At 41.4% G+C, this 24,521-nt stretch overlaps 2 protein-coding genes across 9 annotated transcripts in view; both read left to right on the top strand.

The window, feature by feature from the left end:
* The first annotated feature begins 7,152 nt into the window (after nucleotides 1-7,152).
* Nucleotides 7,153-13,164, top strand: CCDC28A (coiled-coil domain containing 28A). Of its 2 annotated transcripts, none has more exons than XM_035108866.3 (6): nucleotides 7,153-7,242; nucleotides 9,022-9,214; nucleotides 10,440-10,603; nucleotides 11,567-11,721; nucleotides 12,260-12,282; nucleotides 12,638-13,164. In XM_035108866.3, the coding sequence occupies exons 2-6, from the start codon at nucleotides 9,057-9,059 to the stop codon at nucleotides 12,690-12,692; spliced, it is 555 nt and encodes a 184-aa protein (XP_034964757.1). In that variant the 5' UTR covers nucleotides 7,153-7,242; nucleotides 9,022-9,056; the 3' UTR covers nucleotides 12,693-13,164. The 2 variants fall into 2 exon arrangements, with proteins under 2 accessions (XP_034964757.1, XP_034964758.1); XM_035108867.3 differs by lacking the exon at nucleotides 7,153-7,242 and adding an exon at nucleotides 7,891-8,044.
* A 1,727-nt stretch (nucleotides 13,165-14,891) lies between these two features.
* Nucleotides 14,892-24,521, top strand: part of ECT2L (epithelial cell transforming 2 like) — a 33,139-nt gene continuing 23,509 nt past the window's right edge. For 4 of the 7 annotated variants that reach the window (XM_088666214.1, XM_088666217.1, XM_088666216.1 and 1 more), the window contains exons 1-10: nucleotides 14,892-15,000; nucleotides 15,918-16,146; nucleotides 17,087-17,199; nucleotides 18,139-18,301; nucleotides 19,135-19,387; nucleotides 20,791-20,912; nucleotides 22,083-22,183; nucleotides 22,697-22,835; nucleotides 23,131-23,299; nucleotides 24,288-24,413. In XM_088666214.1, coding sequence (XP_088522340.1) covers nucleotides 15,973-16,146; nucleotides 17,087-17,199; nucleotides 18,139-18,301; nucleotides 19,135-19,387; nucleotides 20,791-20,912; nucleotides 22,083-22,183; nucleotides 22,697-22,835; nucleotides 23,131-23,299; nucleotides 24,288-24,413 — 1,360 coding nt within the window. In that variant the 5' untranslated portion in view covers nucleotides 14,892-15,000; nucleotides 15,918-15,972. Of the gene's footprint in view, nucleotides 15,001-15,890; nucleotides 16,147-17,086; nucleotides 17,200-18,138; nucleotides 18,302-19,134; nucleotides 19,388-20,790; nucleotides 20,913-22,082; nucleotides 22,184-22,696; nucleotides 22,836-23,130; nucleotides 23,300-24,287; nucleotides 24,414-24,521 lie in introns of those variants that run through there. The other 3 variants (XM_088666215.1, XM_088666219.1, XM_088666220.1) reach the window with 3 other exon arrangements.

Here is a 24,521-nt window from a genome sequence, read left to right on the forward strand (position 1 = left end):
GAAGCCTATTCAGCATAAGGGAATTTCCCTTTAAAAAAGGGATAACTTGGCAGCTATGCTCCTTTCTAGATGACCCTGCTGCCCACAGCAGAGCCTGTTCATATTGCAAGGCAGGCTCTGACCCACACCCCAGCTGTATTCACTCAGCCAGCAATCAAACAGTACCCAACACTGCAATCAGCACACTCTCTCACCTGCAGGCAAATATCTCGCTGGACAAACAAACTGATGCAGACAGAAAACATACACAGACCAGGCAGGAGCCAGAATGGTGCCAACCAGTCCCTCTGTAGGTCTGCTCCAAAATTTTCCAAGATTGTAACAATTATTCTCTTTGCTTCATTAACAGTTAAGAATTCCACTCCTGCCAAACTACCACTTCTACAAGGACTGAGGGAGAAACGCCCACCTGTCTGGTCTCCACTATAAGATTTCGCAGGCCAGAAATTAAGATTGTACGAAATGGGATACTGATCTATCCATTCAGGGAGATCGCTGAGCAAATTTATTACAAAATGTACCATTCCTGGACAGGATGCTTAATTTAGAACCTTAGCATCAACTACCTATGTCCTTGATGGCTTTTACTAGCCCATTATAGGTTTACACATATGTATAAAATATTTATAGATAAATATTAAAATTCAATACATTAAGTGTACTCTAGTACAGATATCACATAAATGAAAATAAATTTGTCAAAGCAAAATTCAGAATGGTTAACATTTTGGAGGCAGTAGGCCTCTGAAGACCAGTTGTTGCAGATGACAGTCCAGTTCAACTGTAGTAATATATAATACCATTGACCGTTCAATTTAGAAGAGTATTTCTAAAACTTTTTGAATTTGAATAACTTTAAAAAAAATAGTTTACTACCTCCCCACTTCTGCACATCCACAAACACAAGCCAACAGTAGATGTTAATCTAGATTCAAGACTGTAGTTCCATGCTGCAAATGCCTTGTGTCACTTACCACAGCAGCTGCATTACGTAAGTGAAAGAGGGATCAAGTGTGATCCTATCCCCCACTCTCACAGTGTTCAGGAGAGGCTAGGAATACAAATTCAAGTTTTAATCTCTCTTTTATTTTTCAAAGAGCTATTATTTCATAAGAACTTTGGGGGATAAATAATTAAAGACACAAAGAAAAGAGTCCCATGGATCAACAAAAGATGAATGGCAAGTGCTTGCCCTGCTGTTGACTATTGTACTTCATTATTAATTTATACTGGTGTAGTATCTAGTTCTAGGTAACAAAACATTGAATGGAAGACCTCAAACAGTACATAATAGATTTAGGGTCAGTTGATATGACTCATGGGGTGCATGCCTAGCAACCACCCATTTTCTGTCTATGACTGCAAAAGTTTTTTGCAAATTCAGATGCTGGTGAACCCATTGCAATGCAGGAATCGGAAGACACTGCAGATCAACATGACATTGTAAATGATACGGCAGTAGAAACTGCCTTCTTTAATTATTACTCTGCATGACAAATTTCAGAACATGTTCAGCTGAAAAATAGTCAGCCATTCACCCAACATTTACATGAAGCTCAAAAGACTTGTGATGGTTAACATTTTAAAGCATGAAGTCCTATGAAACCACTCTCTCAATCAGTTGAGCCTCTGCTGTCAAACCTTCTGCTCACACAGTAAGCCAAGGTTCAGAAAAGGCAAGAAGCAGTGAAGGTAAAGCACAGTGAACTGAGCCCCTTGCTGCACCACTATTTATTCATTTACTATTAGATCCATTTACATACAGTACTATTCTCAATTTAGGGAAAGCTCAGAACAGTCCAGAACTAAAATTTTAAATACAAACGACAAAAGGAAACAATTAAAAATATTTTAGAACCCTAACACAGCAAGGAAAAAACAGTCCCACAGGGTGTTCTGCAAATCAGGAGGTCCCTGAATGTCATTAAGCAGCAACCTGAAGAAGGAACAAAGACCTATGCGAAGAAGTATGTCTCCAATATCTGATAGGACTGCAGTATGGATGATGGTCAGAACCACATTAGTTCTCCCCTCCACTTCCTGCATGCTTGTGAGGCACATAGCCCATGCCCCGACTTGTAGTAATACTGCAACTACTGACCCTTTATTGTAAGGATATCCAAGCTACATTTGTTATGGGTTGTATCCAGAGCCAACCCAAGACATTTTGGTACCTGAGGCGAACCACAAAATGGCTCCCCCTCCCACCAGGGTAGAAGTGTGGTGATGATGATTAAACCAGGAACAATGTGTTTGATGTCAATTCAACCTTACCTGGTGGTTGTAGAGGAAAGCAAATGTCATTGCAGGGGGAAAGAGGCCAGCTCTGAATCACACCAGGTGGGTGCAGGGCCCAGGGGACCCAGAAGGTAGCCCCTGCCATTTCCTCCCTGGGAATTGGGAGGAGACCAAGAGGCTGATGTCAAGGTAGCATTGGGAAGGTAGCATTGAGGAGGTGGCAATCCTGGCTTCCAAGGAGTGTGTTGCAGCTGTTGCTGCTACTGTGGCAGCGGTGGCAGCGGCAAGTGATGCATCCTGTCACCCGAGGCGATTGCCTCACCTTGCCTCATGGGTGGACCAGTCCTGGTTGTATGCAACCAAGTAATTGCATACTTTCTATATTTGTCTCCTGTGTGCCCCCTCCCAAATTTGATCTGGTGTTTCCCAAAACCCTCTAGAGTTGATTTGGGAGTGGGCATGAAAGGTGAGGATGGGGAGGAGAAGTTCCACTCACACAATGACTTACTTAGATTTAAACCCCCCTTTTTTTAGTTACTGCATTTTACTTCCACTGTTCATGTCATTTAAACCAGCTGTGCACTATTATTACTACGGTATTATCAGTGGGAGTGGCTTCAATCCTGCAAAACAAGTTAGGCACCCTCCCCTGCACCTTTCTCTCTGCCCCATCTTTAACCTCTCACCTCAATCAGATGGGAGTGAATCTGTTGAAAAGAAATGTTATCCTCCATTTTACTCTGAATGACTGAAATGTCACTTTCTTTTTTGTTTTTTGGACACTGCTTCATAAGTTTGCGGAAGCAACACAGACAGCAGCACTATATATCTTGTATTTAGATTTGAAAGAGGGTTTTCAAATATATAAAGCAGGGCTCTGTAGGTATGTCATGTACCCACCCACAGAACATCCATCTTGTAAGGATTCAGTTTCAGTGCGTTGGCCCTCATCCAACCCATTATTGCTCTCCAGGCTCTGATCCAGTTGCTTCTGTGCCTCACCTGATTTTGATGGAATGATCTGGGCGTCATCAGCAACTAATATAGAACAGAAACTTGCATAGGGATCAGCCCTCCTCACATGACATGAGCTGTTCTGACCTACGAATACTCAAGAGGCTTCTTAAGTTTTAGCTGGTCAATAGTTACTGCTGATACACTGTGTGGATTTTTGTCAGTAACACTATGGCTTGGATGCTACATTCCTATGAGCAGAATTCTGTTTACACAGTGTCAGGGTGGGAAAGCAATTTCACCCTTCCCTATGCAGCCATGGAAATCTGCCCTAGAGAGTTTAGCACCCTCTGGAAAAGTGCAGGAAGTGACACTGGAGGCTGTGGGGGAAAGAAAGAATTGTGGGGCGGGGGACCCCAGAAATGCAATGTGAGATCCAAGCCTATGTTGTATATTGACTAGATCTGACATTTTATTTTGCCTTGGCTAACACTGAAATCAATATGTTATTATGAGGAAGGAATTATGAAGTAAATGTTACAGTATATTTAAAATGGTATAAAGGTCTTAAATGTGTATTAGAATGATTTTTAAATGGTGGATTTGTCTGTGTTGTTTTGTGAGAGAAAAGAGATTAAATGTTTATAGTTGTGAAGAAAAGCTTTGAAAAGGGACAAATGTGTAGTAAAGGCAATTAAGTATGGCCTCATCCCATGCATTCAAGCATGGTTCCCCCCCCCTTTTTTTCTGGAGGTCTTAATATTATTTTCTACTCTTTCAGTTTCACTCCCCTGAAGGTGCTACAGGTTTCCCATTCTCCCCCCCCCCATTTTTTTTTCTATTTTTTGAAGTGGAGGACACTAAGTACCAAGCCAGATTAGGCTAGGAGGCCCTGTTTAAGAGAGAAAGCATATTTTATTACTGCTGAGTGGACAAAAAAGTGGTCAAACCACCAGCAGCAAGTCCAGTGGAAACACACCAAAAAGAAACAAGAAATAAAGCTGATACAAGAAAACTTAATTGTCAAAAGAGAAAGACAGGGAGAAGCAGCAGCAGCTTACATCTAACACATGCTGAGGTAAATCTGTTCCTCAGGGGTCATACAGAAATTCTGTGAACATGTTCCAAATCTCAATGAGGCAACCTCAGCTACAGCGTTCTCTGATGTTTTCCCATCTCGGTGTTTTATGAGGTTTTCTTTGTAATGCCATAGTAGCCGGGGAAACACAGGCCCATAATAATCATAAATGGAGGCATCGACTACACTGCTCTCCCAACAGTATCCCCCAAAGTGTAGCAGGTCAGTTGTGGATTTGGCTTTCTGGCTGTGTTGGGTACTGGAAGATTCACCCTATGTGTAATTATGGTTGAATACAACATGCTTGCCACAGGCAGGGAGAGGAACACTAATTGGAAGGTTTTAGGATGGCCACCATTAGGACCGGTCCAAGACATTTTGGCACCTGAGGCAAACCACAAAATGGTATGGTCCGTTCTGCCCCCCTCCCGCCAGGGAAAGAGTGAAGATCTACATCAGGAACAAAGGGGGAATAAGGATCAACACTGGGAACAAGGGGATGGTACGCAACTCAACCTTACCATATGGGAATCAAAGGTCATTGTGGATAGGTAGGGAAGGGGCTCACTCTAAAACACACTGGCCAGGTGCAGAGCCCAGAAATCCCCAGAGGGCAGCCCCCACCATTTCATCTCATGCAGTGGGAGGAGACCAGACGCCAAGAGGCTGCTATAGAGGTGGCATGGTGGGGACTGCTGAGGAGGCGGCAAGGAGTACATGGCAGTGGCGGTGGCAGCAGCAGCAGCAGGCAATGCATTCCTTGGAAACTGGGTCTGCTGCCCCTGTAGATCCTGCCGCCTGAGGTGGTAGTCTCACCTTGCCTCATGGGTGGGGTAGCCCTGGCCACCATGTGCATGAGTCTCAGGGCCACTAAAGAAGGCTTTACAAATCACTCCACGAAGAGCAGCCTGCAGTTCTCGGAAGAGAACTTATCATAATAAGGTTTACAATTAACTGGGACAGATTCCATTTTAAAATCCAATGCAATTCTGCCACAGGTTTCCTGACTGTCTTCCCTTCCCAATATTGGCATAAACTGGCTAAGCAAACTCTTGCATGGAAGCAATAGCAATAGCAAAACCAAACCAAAACAAAAAACAAAAAAACCACCACAATGCTGCAGCACAGCACAGGATCAGTGCAGGGTGAAGTAAAGGGCAATAATTTGTGACTGCAGTAAAGTGGCTGCCTGAGCACTGGCCTACCACAAGTTCAATTTCCAGAACTGTGTTGACAATCCTAAGTAATCATTTCCATAGAGAGCCACAATTACACCCAAAATTACATGCTGGACAGTACTACTCCTTTCCCACTCAGGATAAACATGAATTTGGCATTGTTGTTCCAAATTCTGAGTAGCAGCTAACTTGGAATCCACAATGCCCTGCTTGAGAGTACGGATGAGCCAAACTGAAAGCCACATTTGTTTATCTATCTGCCCTATCTACATAAAACACGAGGATAAGTCAATTTTTTTTATAAGGAAAGGTGCCTGTGGAGGACGGGAAGTGAACTTTGCCCCATCTTCTCCCTGTGCGCTATCCCTACAGGCACTTTTCTCCCCATGCTGGCTCTGATACCAAAGAGGGTCAGCCTGAGACGAAAAGTGTACGCAGCAATGGAGCGTGTGGGGAAGACGGGGAGGAGGCATAGCTGCCAAGTTATCCCTTTTTTTAAGGGATTTTCCCTTATGCTGAATAGGCTTCCTCGCGAGAAAAGGGAAAACTTGGCAGCTATGGGAGGAGGAGAGGAAAAGTTTCATTTCCCTTTGCTCACATTCACCTTTCATTCTAAAAATTAGATGCGTCAACTGAATCTTGGAACAGATGGACATCGTCAGGGTTTTCCTGCAGCAACTCGGTAACTGAACATCCGTGCTTCCTTGTTAGTGTAAGGGAGCGTAGGAGAACTGGCATTAAACACTTGCTTGGCATTGAATCCAGAAGGGTTTGCATCCGATTGAACATGCGTACGATCGGGATATTCATTGCAGCGCTGGAAGCAAGCAAGAGAGGAGGAGTACAGTACTATGAATTCGTACAACAGAAGAAAGAGAGAGAGAGAGGTCAAGGGTGTATCACTGTATTGGGGACAAAGAGCAGCAGCGCTGACGCTGTGGAGCTTTTTTAAACGCTCCATGCTTGAGGAGCAGAGCAGGTGAGCCAACGCAGCCCCAGAACAAGAACAAGAACTGAAATCAGTGCATTGCCTTTCCTATCGTTTTCCGCCTGAGAGGGCGCTCCCTTTTCTCTAATCAAGGGCCCGCCCTTATTGCATAGCTGCCAAGTTTTCCCTTTTCTCGCGAGGAAGCCTATTCAGCATAAAGGAAAATCCCTTTAAAAAGGGATAACTTGGCAGCTATGAAGCCTTATTGTGAGCCTACCTACGCGCTCCGCCCTTGCCAATTATGGACAACCGCAATTAGCAAAGCCAATCAGTGCTGCTCTCAGAGGAAGGGCTAGTGCCCACTTCCCTCTCCCTTCCAGGATCAAGCTGATTTTCCTAATAGGGTCTCTCTCTCTCTCTCTCTCTCTCTCTCTCTCTCTCTCTCTCTCTCTCTCTCTCTCTCTCTCTCTCTCTCTCTCTCTCCGCCGCGGGGGATCACGGGAGTTGTAGTCTCTTGGCGTTGAAGGCCGCGCCCCCTACGCGCATCGAACGGCGTTAGTATATGAAAAGGCGATTCATTCTCCTCACTCCTTTTTCTTCGCGCGCTCCCCGACCTTCCTGTAACACCTTCCGCGCCCCGCCTATTTCCCCTTTTATCGAAATGGATTGTGGGAAATGTATTTTTTCTCTCGACGAAAACATGCCGTTTGGGATGAAATCGTACTACAACTCCCAAAATGCAAAGGAACTATCACGCGGCACGGGAACGCCCTCATGAGGCTCTTTCAGGTCACATGACGATCACGGATGTCGCTTCCGTAAATACCAGGCTGAAATGCTTCAGTTCGGACAAATGTGAACTCCAGGTAAGGGGGATCTAGCGAGGAGGAAGAATTTTGGTTTCCGTTCTCTTTCGTCAGTCAGAAAAGAGCTTTACTTGGAAAATGGTGGCAAAATTGGCCTTCTAACAGCCGGAAATTATTTCTAGCACTCAGATATTTTAGATGTGATAAAAGGCTCTACCAGGGTTCTTTCATCTATTCCTTAAACATATTTTAAAAATATGCAATTTTCGGAATAAGTATTGGCTTTAAGTTAGATGAGTTTTTTTTTTGTTTCCCGTGTTTTTGCCCCGCTCTCCTAGAACAGCAACTTTATTTTAAATTCTGCATTCCCTTCCCATCAGCTTTTTTAAACGAATATCATGCCAGGAGAGAGTTGGTATTTTTTTATTGTCTTTTAAATATCATTATTAAAAGTGATTTACCTGACGCTACTGCTTGCCCTGCAGCAAATTGGACCATCCACCTTCATCAGACAGTCATAGAATTGTAGACTTGGAAGGGATCCTGGGGGTCATCTATTCCAACCCCCTGCAGTGCAGGAATCTCAGCTAAAGCATCCATGGCATATGGCCATCCAGCCTCTGATTAAAAACCTCCAAGGAAGGAGAGTCCACCACTTTACAAGGGAGTTTGTTTCACCGTTGAACAGGTCTTACCATCATTGTCTTTTCCAGGCTAAACATACCCAGCTCCCTCAACCGTTCCTCCTAAGGTTTGGTTTTCAAACCTTTGATCATCTTGGTCTCACCCTCCTCTGCACATGTTCCAGCTTGTCAATATCCTCCTTAAATTGTCGTGGCCAGAATTGGACAAAGTACTCCAGGTGTGGTCTGACAAAGGCAGAACGGAGCAATACTAATGGCACACTGTTAAGATTTGTTATTTTGGTATTAGGCTTTTCTATGAACTTTAGTAAGGCCTTAAAATAATAATCTACCAATATTAATCAGATGTAATTCAACTGACAGGATTTGCATCACGTCAACCAAGTGGCAAATTCTAGAAAAGTTGCCATGTTGGTTTGTCCTAACATAAGCAAGAAGAGCCTAGTGGCACCTTGGATAATATATTTTTATTATGGTCTGAACCTCCTTTGTCAGATATATAAGGGGGCCTGCAGTTAGCCATAGCTGGAGTGTTAATAGATGGTCATGCAACCTTTTCTGAATCTCTTTGTTAGTATTAGCTTAGAAATGTGCAGCCTAATTCTAATTTATATTTACTCAGCAGTTAATTCCACCGAGTTCAATGGGACTTTATCCCAGGTAAATATTGTAACTGCAGTATATAATAAAAGTATATTGCTGTGGTGGATACAGTTGTAGGAACGTGAGCACAACTAATTATTACCAGTAGTTACTTATATTTTTCTTTTACTTTTTGTGCTATGATTGCATAGACACTTAAAATATGGTCATATTTGGGCCACTTCAAATATCATGCAACATATATTTCTCTGTATAATTATTTAACTATAAAATAATGATTGATAGGCTAATAAAAAATATTTCAAGCAGAGATATTATTAAACGGCATTGGCCACACAAAAGCTAAAGCCAGCTTGCAAGCATAACATTCCAATTCGATGCATATTTGGAAGTAAGAACCTTGAACAATGGGGATTACTTTTTATTAAATGCACATAAGAGATGTTTATATCTTGCTTCCTGACTACACTCTTGAAGTGCCTCACAGAACTGAAAATATATGTAAAAATACTCTAAAATTGATCTGTTAATATTAACCGTGTTCTTCATTGGCACAGATAACACTATATATTATTTAATATTTCCTCTTCAGAAGCATTAACCATATAGTACCAACAATCTGTGAAAATGGAAGAAAGAAAAACTAAGAGGAGGAGTCCCAAATCATCCACTTCTCATGTCACTCAAGTGGTCAACAATAAGAAAAATTCTGTGCCTCCTAGCAAAAGTGCAGTGTTTTCAAATCCTGCACCACAGCCACCTTCACAGAAACCAAAGTTTAAAAGGTAAATGCGCATATGTTGCCTGTTGTTGTCAAGCTGCTAGCCAAATTGAGACTTTATATTTTTCAGGCAGAGGCAAAAAAATAAAGAGGTGATTTAGGCTGCAATCTTACACCAACTTACAGTAAACGTCATTAGATGCAACTTACAGTAAACGTCATTAGATACAATGGCTCTTTATTTCTGAGAAGTCTTGTGTAGGCTTACATTTTCAGCGATTGCTTTTTTCTACAACAGTTCTAGTGGAATCACAAAAAGGGAAAAGTAATCAAACTAAAAGTACTTGAGAGAATTTTACTGTTTATAAATTTTATTAGTTATCTTTCTGCAGCAAGGCACCCAAGACTATATACAAGCATATAAATTCACTAAAACAGTAACAAAACAACCCAGAAATGCAAAAAATAAAATAAAAAAAATTTAGAAGGTAGAAAAATAATAATCCTACACCTAATATCAATTCATAAGATTGAGTAATAATTAAACACAGTACTTTTTCCTCAAGCAAATACTTTGTTTCTAATGACATGAAGTCTGCATTGTTGATTAATTCCATGTGATCTTGTTCAAAATTTGTTTAATCTGCAGATATTACACATTTTCAGAATTCGGAGGTCTGTTGTTAGGCTACTTTTAATTTTATAATATAGAGTTTTGGAAATAGTGGGTTGTTGAATACTTTTTAGAAAAAAAAATCCAACACATGGTTTGGATCAAGCATAGGGAAACTCGGCCCTCCAGGTGTTTTGAGACTACAGTTCCCATCATCACTGACCACTAGTCCTGTTAGCTAGGGATGATGGGAGTTGTAGTCCCAAAACATCTGGAGGGCCAAGTTTGCCTATGCCTGGTTTGGATAGTCTTCAGTAAAACAATGAGACCCAAAAGTTTCCATTTAGAATTTGTCAAACATTTTTAAAGGAGAGAAATCCCTGTCATTCAAGTAGTTATCTCTAATTCAGAAATTAGCATGCAGCCTTTCTAAGCTAGGAATTTTCCATGAAATCTTTGCATGATATCAGATAGAGCTCGTTTTCTTTCTTAATGATACTGTAAATTGCAAACTAGAACACTAGTTTTGGATATAGCATAATTAGTTAATATATTTGTGCTTTTGTCCCAGGATGATTTTTTCTTTAAGGCATTTGTCACATTGTACATTCAAGATAGCAAAAAGAATGAGAGCACCAAGAAGATGGTAATACTTTAAATAACTTCTTTTTGTCAGGGGCATGAAAGAGAAAGCCAAAGCACCAGGAGCAGAAAGCAAAGGAGCGCAGTCTGCTCCAATCCAGCACTCATTTCTCACTGATGTATCAGATGTTCAAGAGATGGAGAAAGGACTTCTGAGTCTTCTGAATGACTTCCACTCTGGCAAACTTCAAGCATTTGGTAACTTGGCTGCTACTTCTCCACACAAACATGCACTTCTTTCACATGTAAAAGTGTAGGATATGGTTGAAAGTCTTTAGTCTTGGCTAGATCTCTTAAAAATTAGGCGGTGTTTCACTAAGACATCTCTCCCTCTAAATCTGGGTATCTGTAGCAGAGGGGGAAGATCATGGTACTATTGCCAGACTTCAAAATACAGTGGTACCTCCAGTTGCGAACGGGATCCGTTCCAGAAGTCTGGCCACATCCGAAGGAATTCGCAACCAGAGGTGCCACTTCTGCGCATGCGCACGGCGTGGTTTAGCACTTCTGCACATGTGTGTGTGGTGAAACCCAGAAAAATACTAACGGTTTGCTGCGTTCACATCCTGAAAGACAAACAACCAGAGGTGTGCGTACTGTACTGTAGAGCTATAATGTATTGTCTTATGCTGCATACTTTTGCCAGTGTAAATCTTCTAATTCTTTTATACAGTCGTACCTTGGAAGTCGAACGGAATCCTTTACCATTGTCAGAACCATAGCTGCCAAGTACCCCGTATTTCCCGGGAAACACCTGTTTTTCCTTACCATTTCCCGGAGGTCTCCCATTTCAGCTCCTCTCCCGTTAATCTCCCTTATTTTGGTTCCTGTCGGCGGCCATTTTTCTGGTGCCGCTTTGCCCATCTGTGGGCACCAGAAAATGGCCAGCGCCGGAAGTCATGTCTACGCATGCCCGGAAGTGCGTAGATGCAACTTCTGGTGTCGTTTTGCCCATCTGTGTGCACCGAAAATGGCTGGCGCCGACACCGGAAGTTGCGTCTATGCACTTCCAGACATGTGTAGACGTGACTTCTGGCGCCAGCGCCGGCCATTTTCGGTGCCCATAGATAAGCAAAGCGACACCGGAAGTTGCGTCTACGAGAGATTTGGCAGGTATGGTCAGAACTTTGTTTTGATATTTCTGCATTCTGATTGTTTCAGGAAATGAATGTTCCATAGAGCAAATGGAACATGTAAGAGGAATGCAGGAGAAGCTGGCCCGCTTGAATCTAGAGCTTTATGGGGAGTTGGAAGAACTTCCTGAAGATAAGAGAAAAGTAGCTAGTGACTCGAATCTTGATAGACTGCTGTCAGATGTAAGTATAAACAACGGGGAGTTGCTCTACACAGTCACATCTGTATTCAGAAGTTGGGAAGAGCTGGATGGAAATTCTTGTAACAATAAGAACCACATCTATAGATGCTAAGATTAGTTTTCTTAAGCACTGTACTTTCATGCTTGACTGAATAGAACTCTGAAGTTGCTTATTCCACTGCTGTCTAAGCCTAAGCTTGGGCAACCAGAAGAATTCTGAAAATGGTACAATAATTACAGTAAGCCTGAATTTAGTTTTGCAGTGAACCAGAACAAGCATCTATACTGGTTATCAAAATGCTTTTGGGCAAAGTGCTGATGGGTATCTATAAAGCCCTTGGGTCCAGGGCACCTCCTTTCATATCACTGGTATAATCAACCTTCCTCCAGTGGAAGACTCCATTGGATCTCAGTCCTTTTTGTGAATGGAAGGTGCCCTCCCACTTGCAGAAGGGACACACTGGATCTAACTAACTGAAACTTGATTGCTTGGCTAATTTATCACTATCATGCTGATTCTCTGTTTTTTTACATTGTAGCTGGAAGAACTGAATTCCTCTATGTATCCTTTTTGTGAAATGGCCTGTGCTGACGAAGCAAGTGTTAATTGCCCAAATTGTACACCTTACAGGTAGTTCGTAAGCAAATTGTAATGATGAATCTAGGTTAAACAATTTGACATCAGTTCAACTCCTCAAGCAACCTTTTATTTTAAGCCTTTTATTTTAGGTTGTGTTAGATTAACAAACCCATGAAACATATTCTCCTATGTTCCTGTGGCTTCTTAATAATACTCTGCTTTTCTTGCTATTACCTTAAACAAAGGTACGTATTTCAAAGTACGTATAATACTAGAAAAATTGATGATTTTATAGTTCAATCCTGTAAGATGCAGTTCCTTAACTTGCTTCTTTCAGACAAAAACTTCATTTAGCAGATGTTCAAGATGTTCCGAATACCAGCACAAGCTAAAATGCACCTTGTCTTTTTTGTGTTTCGGAAACCCAGGGTGTCTTATTTCATTTCCAGTGGACTCTCTCTCTTGGGTCTGCAGCAAAGTATCTATATGCAAGTGAACATATTCACACATTCCTCTTAGCAGATGCAAGTTCTACATATCTGTCAGGGTTGGAAACTAGGGTACAGGATGACCATGTCTTGCTGCTATGCTTTGTATTACTGCCTTATCTACCATGAAGTGTTTGGAAAACTTGAAAATGCGTTTTTATGCTGAGTGTTCGGATGATTTTGAGTTCTATAGAAGTATGATTTTTAATATAACATGTTCAACTTTGATTAAATTAATAATGGAGCGTGGTGTTCCTGCTGCTTTCCCACAGTGCAGACAATCAGCTTAGACGTTCCTGTGTGTCTTTTTTTTTTGCGGGTGATGCTGTTAAATGAGTGTTTAATTTATTTCAGCAATAAAATAATTCTAAAGATTGCTAGTGTTTTTCTCTACAGTAACAATTTATATGTCTACTACTGAGAGGTTCTTTGTTGTTGTTTAGTCGTTTAGTCGTGTCCGACTCTTCGTGACCCCATGGACCATAGCACGCCAGGCACTCCTGTCTTGCACTGCCTCCCACAGTTTGGTCAAACTCATGTTCGTAGCTTCGAGAACACTGTCCAACCATCTCGAGAACACTGTCCAACCATCTCGGAGAGGTTCTTTAAGTGTGGCTTATTTTGGTAGGGGGCAAGGGTAGGAATTATACTGCAGTATCAGGGCTTGAGTCAGGCGTAGGTCACCAAAAAACAATAAATCACCCAAGGTCGGTGAAGTTAAAACTTTATTCAAGTTCAGGCCTAGCTGTCTCTTCCTAGGAGGTCTTGCCCCGATGACACACTTGCAAGGACTAAAGGTCCCTTGCTCCCCACCCTTCTCTAAGGCTCCTCTTCTCCTGAGTTTTTCCCGCACAGTCTCAAACTGCGTCTGCACACAACTAATCTCTGTTCTGCACTTTTCATTTCTCTGCACATTCTTGGAGACTGGGGGAAGGGGAGCTGGTCGCAGCAGGCTGGGGAGACTCCCTGGATTCTTCAGCAGCCTCTTGACTCCCTTCCTCTCCAGCTTCTGCTTCAGCTTCAAAGTCTGAACTGCACTCTGCCACAGTTTCTTCTTGCTTACTAAACCCTGTTGCCCCTCCAGCTTCAAACACCCCCTCCCCTGCGTCTTCCCCCTCGGACAACTCACCCTTGTCCCACTACCAATCCCCTGGCTCTGAGCCTTCTTCTCCTGGGGGTTCCCCAGCTGGTGCTTCCTACCACTTCTCTGCATCCAGCCAGTCCATGACATCCAGTTTGCATTGAAATTCTTGTTTTATTCTCCAAATCTCTAGCTAGAGGAGTTTGTTTAACCCATAGTTGGTTTTCACTCCCTGAATCTGAAGATCATTTGGGTTCTTTGTTTTAGAAAGCTTATATCCCACCTTTTTTTTAAAAAAAAAGAACTCCAGCAATAAAATATAAAAACATAAAAACAAAATTAAGTTAGTCCAAGAACAACAGTTAACACGAGGAACTAATAATTCCAGTAAGAAGCACTCAATAAGACCGAGAGTAAGATGTAAATAAAGTTCTGCCATGAAGATCTGAAACTTATTTTGAGACATTCATTCTTTTTCATCAAGACTGCAAATAATAAAAATACAAAAACAGAAGAAAACCTATACAATCACTTTTGAATAAAACTCTGTGGTGTTGGGGGGTTTTTTTTATGTAGAGTTGTACCAAAGGTTCTGACAGGCCAACAAATTTCAGTTAAGCTATGGAAATGATGCATAAGATACAAAAGGAGTTTCTTTTTATATACATCTATTTTTTTCTTCAGAAGCAAGGAAAAGGTGACTTAAATGTAGATGCATTGTAGTCAAAGTGCTTCACATCAATTATCTTAGTCATTCTTCCAACACCCCTGCTAGAGAGTCTATGATTGTCGCGTGTGTAGTTGCTGCTTTCTGCTGGCTGCTTTCTGTGAAATGCATTGGAGTCCTTCCAGAAGTAAAGGTGACATCCTAAGAAATGTAAGCTGACAGCTCTACTGACTATGCCGGTGTAAGCGGAGTCAGAATTAGACCAGAATGATAAAAGAAGCTTTCTCCTTTGGTCCTGTTTCATTCCTCTTGGCCGTAAGCCCAAAGTGCCTTGTGTTGTGTACTTTGGTTCCTATGGAGATGTAAGGAAGTACTGACCTTCAGCCAATCCTGCAGCAGTTTTGCATTTCATACAGCAGGTCTCTAGTGGCTTCCTCACGGGCCAGAAACAATATTCTACTGAGGTAAATACTGTTCTTGTTCCCTGTTTTTCTTTATAGGGTGGAGGTGGTAAAATAGACAAGATTTTGTTCTGTTTGGTTGTGTTTTAAAAACTGCAGGAGTTGATATTCTCATCCTCCAGTAAACCTATGAAACATGGCAGGGTCCAGAAGGAAAAAAAGGAAAAATAAATAAAGTATGTGCCACTAATAGAGTGGTGCACAAAGGATTAATTTGTAGCATGGCTAAGGAGGAAAATGTGAGAAGCTCGATGGGAATAATGACGGAGCCGAGAGATTGATTGTGGGTGCTCAAGCATGAATTTTGGCAGGTTAAAAATCTAGCACATCTCTGCCATGTTCTGGAATCAAGTGAAGCGTTCTTACACTGAGTCAGACCATTGGTCCATCTAGTTTAGTATTGTCTACACTGATTGGCAGTGGTTCTCTACTATTTGAGGCAGGGATCTTTCCCAACCCAATCCAGATGCCAGGGATTGAACCCGACACAGTATAAGGAACAGTATGGAATATTAAATTGATCAGAGAAGTAAAATCCATGTTTGCTATGAAAACAAACTGAAAGCAATTTCAAGCTTTAAAAAAGAGGGTTTTAAACCACCATCTTGTTATATTTTTGCCCCATTTAAATCAATGTGTGGCACCTCATTTTAATGAGCAACATGGTTTAATGATTTCCAGAGGGGTAGCCATGTTACAGCACCAGCCCAACCATGTCTACTGAGAAGTAAGTTTTGTTGAATTCAGTGGGACTTAGTCCCAGGCAAGTGAGGTTAGGATTACAGTAGTTTTGGTCTTTCAGGAGAAAAAAAACAAAGAGTTGTGGCCCCCAAGGCTGATGTGACTCAGATACATAGTTCAATGGAATTCTAAACCCAGAGTTTATTTTCCAGGAAGAAGTGTCTCTCTTCTATTTCTAGGCCTTTAAGCATGTCTGTATGGAGCGTGTAGCTGCAGCGCTATTAGCCACGGAAGATGGCCACAGCTGACACAATACACACATCACACAGTGTTAAAGAATGGCATTTGGAAAGCTTAGGGCTGCTTGCAGGACGAACAAAGAGCCTGGATCAAAATCAGACTACAGAAATTTTGAAGACACGGTTCAGTACTTGGACACCTATTGAAAACAAATCTCTTAACAATCAGGTGAGTTGCAGTCACATATAATTCATTTAATCATCATGCTTTTGCCCTTCATTGTACTCCTAAAGCTTACACACACACACACACACACACACACCCTTGCATATTGATTCATACTTTCATAATTTGAGTAGGAAGGACTTGCATGTTTACAGATATATATTGATGTCACTGCTGCATAGGTGTGCCTGCCAGCTGATGCCTTCAAATTCTGGAGTGACAGGAGCTCTGACCACTAATCCCTATTGCTTGGCCTTGCCAAAACCTACCCCCGCACACTAAGTGCAATATCACAGCACTTGCTAAGTTATGAAATGCCAACAATGATGCCCGCTGCAGGTCAGGACTATCTGAGGCATCTTTGAATATGGTATCTACATCGTAACTTATAATCTACTTGCTATAATTGTTACTGAGAACAAATAAAAGAAAGAAAGGCCTTTCCCATGGACACCCACCTACAGTGAGAAAAGGTCCCAACGGGTGCAAGTTAAGTCTCTACAGCAGCCTCATAACGTTCCTTTTTGAGGGGAATGAGGGCCCTGTTTTGGGAACTTCACCTGTCCCCCAATCACGTCCACACAAAGGCCGATTTGATTTTCTCTTTTTTTATGTGCATGTGGCAGTTGTAGGCACACTCTCAAAGGAAAGATGTTTAATGTCCAAATTAGATGGGGCTCATTCTTCTCCCCTCAGAAAAGAGACTGAATGCTCATTGAGTTCAAAGCAATGGAACAGTAACACTGACGGGATTTCATAATGGTGCCTTCCTGCCACAGAGTAGCACTTCCTAGAAATCCCCAGTGAAAGGGAAGTTTACAAAAGATGACTATATGTCAGGGTGTGAAAGATGAGCGCCAGGGAAAACACTGTGTATATTTAAGTGTGATGGTGGGAGCTGCTCTTTGAGAGAAACCTGTGATTTCCCTCCCCCCCCCCCCAGCTCTTTCAGGAAAGAGTCAGGCTTATAAGTCACTGGTTTGACCTGTGGACGGACAAGCAGCGCAAGCAGTTTCTCCATGGCATATTGATCAAGTGCAATAAGTCACAACTGAAGTAAGTGAGCCACAAGTTGTTTCCCAGGCTGCATTTTGTGAAAAGAAAAAATAGGCTCCGCAGAACACCTCTGGAAAAATGGATCTTTAACTCCAGCCAGGCTGACTCCAATTCCATCACTGTCCGGTGTTCACAGAAAGCAAAACACTTAAATTTAGAAATCCACAAGCATGTAGTGAAGCTGCTTTGAGCTTCTCAAGGGAACAGTGGGGTGTATGTGTCGTAAATACCTACAGAGTTTTTGCAGTGACCCGCAATGCCTGGGTTGAGACATAACTTCAAACTGTAGTTTGCTTTTATGTATGAACCCAAACTTGCCCACAATCTATGGTTTATTTGTAGACGACAAACCAGAAACTGAAACCACTGTGTTGAAGTTAGTTTGTAAATTACAGTTTGTGCTAACTGTGGATTAGTGTTGTGTCAGTTCAGAGACCATTGACAAACCACAGTTAGGGTGATTGCTCTGCCTCAAGAGGCTGCAGCATTGTAAAGATGGAAAGCAACTTATGAAACTAAGTGCTGAGCAGACAAGAGAGCTTTGCTTGTTATGTCTGGAAGTTCAGACACTGCTATGCCTTTTTCTGAAAACCAGTTTCACCCAACATCAGAATCCAGTCCAAATCCCAGTGTGCATGACACGGTAAGCCAAAATATGACTTACTAGGACCACTGTAATATGTATTTTCCTGAAAAGGAGCTTGTAGCTGCTTTGTTCCTCCTCGATCTTTTCTTGCATTGGCCCACAAATATGCTTTGCCTTGTGATGTTGTCTGGCTTAATTTGTGCCATGCGAACACGGCCAATATCACTTTTATATTCTTCTGAGTCTCCTGGCAATAATTCTCCTGGATCTTTCCATAGCTCCTGAAAGGTGGTAATCAGAACCTTAGCAGAGGGTATCAATAACCACCCACTTAGGCTTGTCCTGTTTCGCAGGTTTGCTGAAAGATGGTTTGTAGAGAATACCCCAGTGGCCAAAGTGGACTTCACCACTGTACTGCCACGTTTCATATCTTTGTACATATTCTCCTTTCTCAATGCTAAGGACCTTTGTGCAGCAGCCCAAGTCAGCTGGCATTGGAAGTTTTTAAGTGAACAGGTAAGCTTTGGGTCTATTATCTCAACTGGGGGGAACCTCAGGCCTAGTGGCCAAATCTCCAAGCCTGGGACTCTCACCATACATGTACTCTGCCTGGCCATGCTCTCTCTTCCCTGGCCACCCCTTTTGCATCTTCTTCGCCTGTTTTTTGCCTGGCGACGATGTGTCCTTAACCTATGCAAATGCCCTTTACTTGCTTCAAGGATAGAGAAGAGTTTGGAGAAACTAGCCTACTGTACAAATATAACATTTACATCCATTGCTCTGCCCTCTTCCATGTGGCCTACAAACAGTTGCACAGAAGGGAATGTGGACCTCATCCTTGGTATATATGATATTCACCAGAGCCAAAACTACATTTTGCATTTGGTGCAAGAACACTATAGTCCTCTTCTGGCATTTAGGATATCTGGGATATTGCACGTGTGAGGGAGGGCTGTGGGGATGAGCATGCTAGACCTCCAACCCATATCATTGTTGCCCTCTGCAAGTTGGGGAGCCTGCTTTTTTATCATGTAGGCTCCCTACATATTGTAGCCCCTGGAAAATTAGGACTTCTCTGAAGGACCATCTATACCTGTATGATCCTGGACTTCAGAGTAAACTCTGAAGCTGTGCTTATTCAAGGTAGCATTTGGCTGAATTGTACTTACTTGGAGGGAAAATATTCAGCTGCTTCTCTCTTTTTTGTATGTGAGAGTATTTTAATATTGAAAACCACCTTGTGGGGGCTGTGCGCCCTTTTAAATAAGCCACACCTTAAGATTCATGGATGTTTAGACAATATTTTCCTTTGGAAAACAACCCTCTGTTTTCTACTTCCCTACTCAAAGGATTGTCTGTGGATGCCGAAATGCATGATGTTTGGATGGTTTCTACCATACTTTCCTGAAAAAAATGAGTATAGTGCTTGGAAACAGCATTATATTTCTTGTGCAACTGACCTGGATTACTTAACTCCGAGGGAAGTTGCTGGGTCGTACGAAACACTGAGTGAACCAAAACCAGAAAATGAAGACCAAAAAGAAAAACTACGTGAAAGATGTCTGCGGAAAATTATAAGAGAGAGATTAACTGTATGCAAAAGTAAGTTGGATGACATTGTGACTTGATTCAGTTTGTGGGACTTACTTCTGAGTAGACATGAATAAGATTGCATAATAAATCTATCCCCCAGGGAGTTAATGTTTGTTAAAAAACAAAGCAAACCAGCAAGATAATATATTACACAGGAAAGCAGTGAATGTTTGGTTGTGTAATGGATCTTCTTTCTTGACGCATCCAGCAAAGTGCTAAGAAAGTGAGAGCACAACCCTGAGCACCACAGTGATGAATAAGACTTGTGCACAAGAGTATGGGTGTATTCTCAACCAGTTCTCATTTTCTTCAATGGGACTCGCAGGGTAGATGGTCTTATATTGTCCTTTAGAGTAACATCCAACGGTTGCATGAGTGGCAAGCCCCATTCCTCTGAAAAGCTTCGGCTGTGATATTTCTCCATCTGGTTTTGGACAATTGTTCTGCAGACCAACAATGTTTAGCAGGTCTTCTTGACCCCCTGGGAAGACAAGAAGGACAAGATGACTTCCAAAAGCTGCCTTCCACTCATGCAACTGTTGGCTACAACCCTTAGTTTTTAATGGTGTACCTGTACCACAATTGTGTTCCTTCTAAGCAATGTTTAAATAGTTTAAAATAGTGGTTTACCCCTACAGAAGCAAATGGTCAGAAGAATTACAGTAAAAAAAAAATTGAAGGAATAATTTAATAAATAATATGCTTCATTTGAGAGTCTTTTGAGAGTCCCATACACTGCAAGAAGATCAAACCTATCCATTCTGAAGGAAATCAGCCCTGAGTGCTCACTGGAAGGACAGATCCTGCAACAGAGGCTCCAATACTTTGGCCCCTTCATGAGAAGAGAAGACTCCCTGGAAAAGACCCTGATGTTGGGAAAGATGGAGGGCACAAGGAGAAGGGGACGACAGAGGACGAGATAGTTGGACAGTGTTCTTGAAGCTACAAACATGAGTCTGACCAAACTGCGGGAGGCAGTGGAAGACAGGAGTGCCTGGCGTGCTCTGGTCCATGGGGTCACGAAGAGTCGGACACGACTAAACGACTAAACAACAACAACATGCTTCATTTGTTATACTTTTTATATGAAAATTAAATATGAGAACATGTGGGATTTTGTTAGATGTGGTTTTCTGACATGCATATGGGCTACAGGTATATGAAGCATGTGCTTGTGACATAAGGTTGGAACATGGATTCAAATATGTATATACCTTCTGTGCAGGTCTGTAATGTGTGCAGCAACTCAGGTTAGGTTAGCTACAATCTATACCCAGCTACATAAAAACTTGTTTTCAAACCAATTGAAATCATCCAGTAATTGGAGGAAATGTACACAGGGTGCTTTCAGAATATTCTGTGCCTTTTGAAACACCTGGGATTAAACAGCATTGCCCAATGGTCCTTTTCAGAGGAATTAATCAAAGCTCGTCCACCTTGGAACTCGGGATTTTACAAATATGGATTTCAACCAAAGTTGCCCCAGACTGTCCGTGACCGAGTTAGATCATCAGCAGCAATGTTTCTAATGAAGGTATTTATTGTTCCAACATGTGTTGCTATTGTTGTTTCTATTTCAGTGACACATGACTTGAGTCTTGTCTCTGTCACTTCTCACGAATGAAGCCCAGTGCTTGAATATGTGAAGAATGCATTTCAGGAAGGCCAGTGGTGGAGGCACCAGCCAAGCCCCAGACCTCCTGCTCTTTCTCCTTGCTGGCACTGCCTGCTTATCTGCCCTCATTGAGTGAGCAGCACAAGGAAGAGTGCCTGTGCTTGATTTGCCCTTCCCCATTTTGGGAGGAATCTGTGCTGATCTAACCCAGAAGAAGAGTCCAGGCAACAGGAAAGATGCGGGTTGGCAAAAGGAGGGCAGACCAGTAATAGCATCTTGCCCAGCACCCCCCAACCCCCCGAGCTTCTACAAAGTACCTTTTCTTTTTCACAAAGTTAGCACCTGGAATCTGAAAAGCAGAATTTCCTTCCTTTTAATTTTCAATTGAGAAAGCATGGCAGTATCTCTAATATGTATATTTAAAGGCTGCAAATCTAGAATGTATGATTAAAAAAAATGTCTCTGCAATTAAATTCTAATACCACCTCCCTGACAAATTGGAGACTGTAAATATTTCACATTATTTCCCCCTTTGTGACTACCATGATCACAAAGCATTGCTTGATATCCTATTCAAATTGCAGCTTTGAGGAACCCAGTTTTGAATGCAGGTGTTTTGTTTTCCCCCCTTTAACAAAGCCTCTTATTTGATTCTATGAGGGAATCATAGAATCATAGAATTCTGTGATTCAATGATTCATATGACTACAGACACCACAGTCAGGGGAAGATTATAATATATACTTCTTTGATTTCAACCTCTTAGTAATCCTGGCTGGTTAGACCAAGGGAAACTAACTTTCCTGAATCTCCTCAGTCAGTTTCAAGCTTGACTGCAGAGTTGGAAAAGGGAGTCTCCAATAAAAACACCCAAACAAGGTTCAATGTTGCTGCAGAATAATTGTTGATTCAATTGGCATCCCAGCTTCACATAGACACTAATGTGATCTGAACTGGCAGAAAGAATGGGGAGGTACCTGATAAATAGAATGTCTATCACCCATGATGGAGGATGGAAGCCTGATGCTTAAACTAGGTACCACCACCACCTACTCTTTCTCATTTAATATTTTCTCTCAATGATTTTAGAATGGAACACCTTCCCCGAAGGAAATGCTTTTCAAACATATTTCTCCAGATGCTAAATCTCTGCCATGCGTTTGTCTGGAAGCTGAGATACTTCCAAAAAGGTAAGCAGGATTTGAGATTTCAGAATATCTGTCTTAAGACGCAGTTTTTAAAAATAATATCACATAATAATCTGTATTTATGTTCATATTGAAACTGAATAAAGAAAAATATTTAAAAGGGGGATATCACATGTTAAGAACAGAAAAGTTCCAATCATGTACCACAAATTAATTCAGCAACTACCTATTAGTGCAACCCAAAATGCGACCTATATTTTTTGTCTTGCCTGGATAGGGGCGTATTGGTGAATTTTTGACTGTGTTTACACTTGAGACAATTGTAAGTAAAAATTTTGAGGAAGGCCAGACGCCAAAATGTGTGTGTTATGGTCCTTCTGAGGGCCTGTTAAAATGTAGGATGGCAATGGGTCTTTGGACCTTCTTATTCCCTCTGCAACCAGTCTGCATGGCTGTCTAGCATATGTGATCTCATGTTTTCATTCTGTGCATTTGTCATTAAAAACCAGTTATTCTTTATGTCACTTTAACCTTAAGTTTCACTTGTATTTATAGAAAGAACGCTGCTGGCAGCTGCTCTGATCCTGTCTTACCTCACAGACTTCAGCGGACTGTTTTACAAAAGAGCCCTAATGAAACACATTCCCCTCAGCTACGTCTTATCTTGATATCATCCCATGTTCCTGCTTATGAGGTATTCTCATTGTCTTATTTACAGCAAGTGAAGTTAGGACTTTGTAAAACAGTAGTTTTGAACGAGTCATAAAATCTGAATAATATTTTGAATAGCATTTAAATTCCTTTAATGCTTAGTTAAAAAATAATAACACAATAGAAAAGGGTTTTTTTAAACTTAGCATAATGCAAGAATAGCCCAGTACCTCAACATTAGTATAATTCTCAAAAACCAATTTCCATCCATGTTTGCATGTTTGTCACTTTTTCTGCTACTTTCCTATTCAGTATTGTGTTTCTTTATTATTTTTAAGATGCTTGTGGACAGTATTAAGCCTGGAGTGATTCCTGTAGTATATGATCATAGTGGCACAACCTTGGAAAGCCTCCTTTATTATGTAGGAAAGGCCTTGGATGGCCAAATGGCAAAGAGTATTGGGATTATTACTGATGGAGACTCCAGAGGGATTAACCTGCTTCAAGGTGGGATTCGCTTAAAGTAGTTAAACGCTTGAACTGAGCATATCACATTTGGTATTGCAGAGCAATGTTGCATGGCGAAAATCAATGAAATTGGCAAGTTTCCTTTCCTTTAATGAGCCTTTGGCAGCAGGAGCCTGCTTTGAGACATGTTGTAGTCAGTGAAGGAAGTCTGACCTGCACATTGTTCTGAATATGCAGAATGATTTTCGCAGAATATAGTTCCTTCAGAGATAAAGTGGCTAGTGCTATATGAAATACAACTGTTAATGGAGAAGTCTGGAAGGTTCACATGATTATAATACTGGCACTTCACCCCTGCAAATGCCCTCCAGTCCAAGATTTTACCAATGTATACATTTACTGTAATAAGATGTCCTTAAAGGAATACGGTTGTTATCTATACACTTTGCTGCTTTTCTATTTATTGGTTATATATAAGGCTTGTCAACACTCTGCCCATTGGCACAGATCTGCCCAAAGAGGTCTTCATTGGTGGGTATCATCAGGGTTCCCTCCCCACACTGAAATTAGGCTTGCAAGAATCATTGTGTTGTAACCAATAGAATACACACACATTGCCATTTGTGTGTGGTGCCTACAAGAGTTTATCCAACTTGCAAAAAGGTTGGTGCCTCATTATTAGGTAATATTTACTGTTTATGGCATGATCCATGATGTATTTATGTATACTATTTATTTATTTTTTAAAAAAACAAACCACTTAATAAAAACAGCAAGCCCTATGCGGTGTACATAAAACAGTAAAATATCAATAAAATGCAATTCAACAGAATTTAAAAACATACATGACTGATTTATATAACCACATAGACTTGATTAAAGCTTAAAAAGTTTTTTGCAGGTGCATAAAAGTGAACAAAAATGGTGAGATATGTTTTGTATGATATATATAACATTACATTATAGATGTGTTTTTAAAAAATCCTAACGGATAGTTCATTTGGCTGACTTATTTAATTTCTTTAAGGCTGTAGCATCAGTACCAAGAACCTTCTTAAACCTGAGGTGAAAGAATTTTGGGTAAAGTTAAGAAGCTGTGTGACGCATCAGGAAGGTGGTTATATAGACATCTTCGTCCCTCTAGCAGCTTCAGGTCAGTTCTGTTGGCAGCAATGGCTGGTCCTTCTATGTTGCTTATGAAAAGTCTAGTCCAATAGGAAAACCCAGCTGGCTTTAAAACATCCATTGATTGTTGCAAAAC

This window comes from Zootoca vivipara, chromosome 3, assembly GCF_965207765.1.
Source record: "Zootoca vivipara chromosome 3, rZooViv2.hap1.1, whole genome shotgun sequence".
Taxonomy (NCBI): domain Eukaryota; kingdom Metazoa; phylum Chordata; class Lepidosauria; order Squamata; family Lacertidae; genus Zootoca; species Zootoca vivipara.